This window comes from Amia ocellicauda, chromosome 9, assembly GCF_036373705.1.
Source record: "Amia ocellicauda isolate fAmiCal2 chromosome 9, fAmiCal2.hap1, whole genome shotgun sequence".
Taxonomy (NCBI): Eukaryota; Metazoa; Chordata; class Actinopteri; order Amiiformes; family Amiidae; genus Amia; species Amia ocellicauda.
This window is the reverse complement of record NC_089858.1, coordinates 42,225,144-42,231,143: the sequence shown is the minus strand read 5'-3', so window position 1 is coordinate 42,231,143 and position 6,000 is coordinate 42,225,144. Positions and strand designations below refer to the sequence as shown.

The 6,000-nt window shown below is 37.2% G+C and overlaps 1 protein-coding gene across 1 annotated transcript in view; it reads right to left on the bottom strand.

The window, feature by feature from the left end:
* Positions 1-1,665: 1,665 nt before the first annotated feature.
* Positions 1,666-6,000, bottom strand: part of tcf7l1a (transcription factor 7 like 1a) — an 87,332-nt gene continuing 82,997 nt past the window's right edge. The window contains exon 12 of the mRNA XM_066714527.1: positions 1,666-2,592. Coding sequence (XP_066570624.1) covers positions 2,141-2,592 — 452 coding nt within the window. The 3' untranslated portion in view covers positions 1,666-2,140. The remainder of the gene's footprint in view (positions 2,593-6,000) is intronic.

Genomic DNA, 6,000 nt, shown 5'->3' with positions numbered 1-6,000 from the left:
AAATTTGAGCAATCAATCAATGGAAGATCTTGCAAACCCAGACTTTTGGTAGATATAGTAGATATACACAATATAATTTTTTCTCATTTATTTTAGTTGATTTAACTTTGAGACTTATCTAACCTCTCTTTCCCACCCATTAACTGTTGTGTCACAATAAAAAATATCTTGCTTCTTCGAAGTGTTTAGTAGGTTGTGTAAATCAAATGGTACAAAATGTGGAAAAAGTCCAAGGGGGTGAATACTGTAACTATTGCCACTATCTAGAAATAATTACCACAAGGGACGATGTAGAGGCTCAACTGAAAGGGTCACCACATGCATGGACTTTTAACCCAGACCAAGCCACCAGATTCCATGTTTGATTTAATCTATCTGCCCCGGAAATGGCTGGAACCAGTGACATGATCTCCTGCTGACATAAGGGCAGAGGTGCTCAACCACTATTTTCAAGACCACTATATGCCAGGGGAACTCCTAGATGACTGAAGCCATGGGGCATCTGGTGGACTAATTTAAAGCCATTAAAACTGTTTAAGAACACCTGAGGGGAAAAACAGTAAAGGAGCTACCAGTAATACAGTAGAACAAATAATCTTATTTACCTGAACCAACTGGTAGAATGTGAGCATATCCTCTCTACAGCGGAGCACAAGAGAATATGAAGGTCTTCATGGATGAATGTTTTTCAAATAGTATACAAACCATTTATTCATGCAATGCAGATTCAGTTGTGATCTCAGGTTATCAGTCACCACTCCGATACACCCATTGGTTAAGGGGAAGATCACAGATACTATTCATTACCATATAGATCATATGAATGTCACGGACAAACCACCAATTTACACAACCTCTCTTGTTCCACTTCTACCTGTAGCCTTACAGTAAATAGGATGCAAGGTCCCTATTGGCCTGGTGTAGCATATCAAGAAGCTGATTAAACAGCCTGATCATTACACACATTGTGCTGGGGACAATAAAAGGCAACTCTAATAATTGCATTTTGATCACACAATGTGGAAGCATGCAATTAACACAGTCTATAGATTTTTTTTTTTTTTATAAGGTAGGACAATCTAACAACAAAAAGAACAGAGTAAATCCACTTTTTTTTAACCCAGAATTAAATTAAAAATAGAAACAGGGCATAAAATGATATAATATATCTGGAGAAAAATTATGTTGGGCTGACCAAAACATTGTAACGGTAAAGAACGTTATTCATCTGCAACAATCCTCTCCATATTCACCATATTACAATTACAACTCTAATATTTGGATGGTGTTTTTCTCAGAGGTGTAAAAAATATGTTAATAAATTAGCAATACAGGAGAAATAAATTAAGGAAACTGATTCGTCTGTAGGGAGAGGGAGGAATTCTTCAAATTACATTTTAAGGCTTTATCAGACTCTCTTGCACAGGTGAATTAGCTTCCCTGATCACTGATTCATCAACACACTCTTGCTGCTGGTCTTCATTTACAAAGAGCGTTCGCTTCAGTCATTGATATTTTTAACTTGTCCCAGAAAACACCACCTGAATAGTTACTTTGTGCAGCACTATTTACCTCCTTAGATTCAAAGCTCAAAACTGGTCAGCTGTAGTAAATCACATGAACATCTGAAGTATCCTACTGAAACACAGAGAAAGAAGCATCTGCTTTTAGAAACAATTTCAAGGTTTATTTAATGTGTCTCAAGAAAGTTCACACACTTGGGGTAGAAGGGTAGCTGTAGGGGTGTAAAGGGGACAACCAGTACTGGAAATAAAACTCCAAACTAACATTAATGAGGTTTAACTAAAAATACAGTTTGTTTTCAGTATTTTTTTTTTTTTTTTTTTTTTAAAGAAACTTTTTATACATTTTTCTTTTATACAAGTAGCACATTGGATAAATGCATCAAAAAAAAAAAAAATGAAACCAGTTCTGCAGTAAATTTTCCCAAAAAAATACACCCCCCCCTCCCCAAAGACAGAAGAGAGAAATAGAAAGAAGTGGTGGTCAAATATTGACCAATAATAACTTTTTTCTTTTCATCATGTTTAAAAAAAATCTAATCTATTAAAAGGTAAAAAGCAATGTACAGCATAAAAACAACAATAAAATAAAAATAATAGCTTGTTTTGTTTGTGTTTTATTCAGTTGATTTGGTTACCAAGGAGAGGGGCTGGGATTGGAGTAAAGCATGATGGGAATGCAGGGCTGCCTGGTGGAAAGAAGAGGGTGGGCTCAGCATGGAAGGATGAAGGGAGGTGAAGGGGATTGGCCGGGAGAGAAGGGGTGATTGACTGCCTGGGGAGCCAATAGGCAGGGAGATACTAGGCTGGGTGGAAGAGGAAGTAGAGCCAGTTGGCTTGCCAGAGACCGGAAAGTGGTGGTGTGACCGTCCTTCAGGCTTGGTGGTGAGCGACAGGGGCTGTGCTTGCTCGGAATGAGTTGCCGCTGGAGCTGCAGGAGACGCTAAAGCGGCCGACGGGGTGGCAGGGGAGTCCAGCATGCTGCCATGCGATGACGATGGGCTATCACACATTTTCTCCGGTGGCAGATATTGCACGCACTGCTTCTTGTTCCGTGACGAGTAGTTGTCTGTAAGAGAATAACAACCACATAAAACTCCACTCATAACCAGTAAACTAACATGGATATTACTTATTAAGAGCTAAAAACAGAGGATATTGTGTTATTGTAGTAATAATGTATTATTTAGCCAATGCCTTTATCCAAAGCAACTATATATGTTAGTGTATGTTAAAACTATATATGTTCTAACACCACAATATAAATTCATATAATGAACAGGTGTAAAAGTAGAGTGTCAAAATCTTCAGTCTGGGGTGTTGAAAACTGGTGAGAGACTATGTAGACCTAATGCTCACAAGCGCCTCATTCCAACACTGTGGGGCAAGAAAGGAAAAAGAGAGTGACTGTTCAGCTGGACATCTGAGGGGGAGTTTTAATTAATAAGACATAGATGGACCTCACATTCACTATAGAGCAGTAATGTATAATAGTCAAGGGAAGAATAGATTGTGAAAAGAAAGTGTTGGTGTCGAAAATAAAAATTTGGATGCTGCTAACAAGGTGTTTAATATGAAAATAGTTTTCACTATTTGGGGGAGACATTTTCACATTTTGCCTTAAAAATAGTGAAAAGCAGGTAGAGAGACTACAATGTCCCACCACAGAAAAAAAATTGTTGTTCAGAGTGAAAAATATGAAGATGGCAACAAAACAAATGTTAGAGGACAGCAATGAGAAAGGGTTAGGAACAGGATATTTTAGACCTGGCAGTTTAAGTGCTCACTATATCTTATATTTTATTCCTGCTGTATAGTTATCCTAAGTTTTTGCAATTAAGACATTAAATGGAAGGCTCTCTTACTATTTTTATACATTAATTACTGATTTGAGCAACATCAAACATCAGGTCTGTTCCAAACTGGAGATGAGTTGATGACGGCATACAGAATTCACGCAAGAGTAGCAACTGGAGCTGTGTGTCATTCTAGCAGTTCATACGACAATAAGAAAGCGGTCATAGATTTGAATCCCTTTGTTAATGTAACTCCCAGTGTTTGCAACCAAACACAACTCAACTAAATTCAGATAACTGCAAAGAAGCAGCTGCACATAACTAATTAGAACAAGGTGATATTTAAAGTTAATTATTACTGATTGTAATGCCCGCTGAAATGTTGTATATTCAATACAATCAAACAAATAAAATCAATATGCGCATATACCAGATTTGCAAAGATACAACCATTGTATGGGAGCAACAACTGTTCAGCAACTTTCTGATGCTGTTCTGGAGATGAGGGAAATCATGTTGGTACACCGTGATGAAAGCTCAATCCGCAGCAAATCTGGTGCACAGTTTTAACTTCAGTAGGATCCAAAAGTCACTCTGCTTCAAAACCAACCAGTCAAAGTGCTAGTACCGTTTCAGCTCCAGCCAATCCACTCCCTGCCAGCTTGAATGATGCCCCGCCTCCAGAAACAAGTTCTGATGGAATACTGCATGGACTGTTCAGTAACTTTAACGTTACTTTCTCTGATCAACTATAAGAAAGACTAATGACAGAATAGTAATTAAAATGAATAAGGATATATTTTAGCCAAATAAAAATAAGTTTCTGTATGTGTATTTATTTATTTTATTTTTATTTTATTTTTTCTCATTTAATTACGTTGGGAGCTCTTTTTCTCAGCGGAAGGTTACTGGACAAATACAGGTTTTTAAGTTTATTAAGTTATAAAATAATCGCATAAATAGTTTTCTAATAATAAAGCCCTCTCGATGCTGGCTTTAACATTTGATAGATGAACTTAACTTGACTTTCATTAGTGCCCTCGCCTGTGGTTCGGGTTGCATAACTTCCGTCCCGGTCATCTATCAAGAATTAGAGCGCATTACTTCCACAAAGTCCTTTGCACACTTGATAAGCCAGTCCTGGAGCACAACTTGGATAGAATGTGTTATTGTTCAGATTAGTCAATAAATGGTCCAATTATCTTAAATAATTTGAAGTGAATAAAAAAAAAAAAAAGATACTGGAAGCCTCCAGAATGTGGGTTCCCCACCACTGCTTTAAAAACGGCATATTGTACCGATGCAAAACACATGAAAAATAATTGCAAACATTAAACTGAAGGAAAGTTAAAAAAAACAAAAAAACACTGGAATTAACAGCATGAGGACAGTGAGGAATTAGGATACAATTTTTGGATTTCACCTAAATTAATTCTGATACTCCAAAACCCCCCACATATGAGCAAAAGTGCATCCTAATGATATTCTACAAAACTGTGATGAAGTACTCACACAGTCTTACATATTTGAGAATCAAAGAGCATCTGCACACCTGATCTTGTCAAGGTGCAATGGCGCTAAGTTGCATAAATGAGTGAAGAACACTCCCACACAATATATTATGCAAATCTCATTTTTATTTTAGAACAAAATCTAATGTTTCTGAAAATGTAAGCTTTTTAGAAAATAGAAGTGTTAACTTGCACTAACTGTTCTTTACATTTCAACTACTAATTGTTGTAAAATAAGGTAAATTTGACTTATTTACACCCATCTGAAAGGTATGCAGTTCAATTTCAGAAGAGCAGACATACCTGCCACTGCTAGCACTGAACCTCATATGCTGCTTGTGAGAAGAGATAGAGAAAGAAAAAGAGAAAGAGAAAGAGGCAGAAAGAGGTGGGGGGGGTAGAGGGGGTTAGTAAATGTGAGTAAAGAAACGGGTTAAAAAAATAAAATAAATAGGGTCTCAAGTCACTTCACAGAAAAAAGCCTTCACTTGAGAGACCAACCTGAAGCCTAGTAACTGTAAATTTCTATCTGGCAGTGGTAACCAACCATGTTCCTGGTGTACAAGTGCTGCAGGGGTTGTGGGCTAGGGCAGCAATTCCCAATCCTGGTCCTCAGATCAGACATTGTAATCTCATTTTCATTCCAAACAAACCCTAAATTCTTAGACTTACTGAGCCCTTAACTGAATAACATTCTCAATTTTGTATAATTACTTTGTTGCCCTCAGTCCTGAGGTTTCATGAATAACCTGCGTTACGCGTGTTGTTACCATGAGGATTCAATTGAGTCTGTCCTCAACACATTTAATAAACTGCTGCTTTCTAAAACATGTCTAAACAAATTTTGGCAATGTACTATGCAAGGTGGCAATTATATTGTATGAAAGACTCCCATAATAAGCAACTGTTTGAATTCCAGACAGCTCACCTTAAATCAGAGAAGTTCTAAAAGAAAGCACTTATTAAGCAAAATGATGAAGGCCCTATCAAGCATGTAGTGCAATTAAATGGAATCAAGAACTTCAGAAGACTGGCTACTGAGGACCAGGATTGAGAGACAGTGAGCTGAGGTGTCATATAGGGCTGGGCGATATGTAATTATTATTATTTTTGAAATCGATAATCGCCTTAGAAACTATCACGATATCCGATAATATTGTCTATTCCACA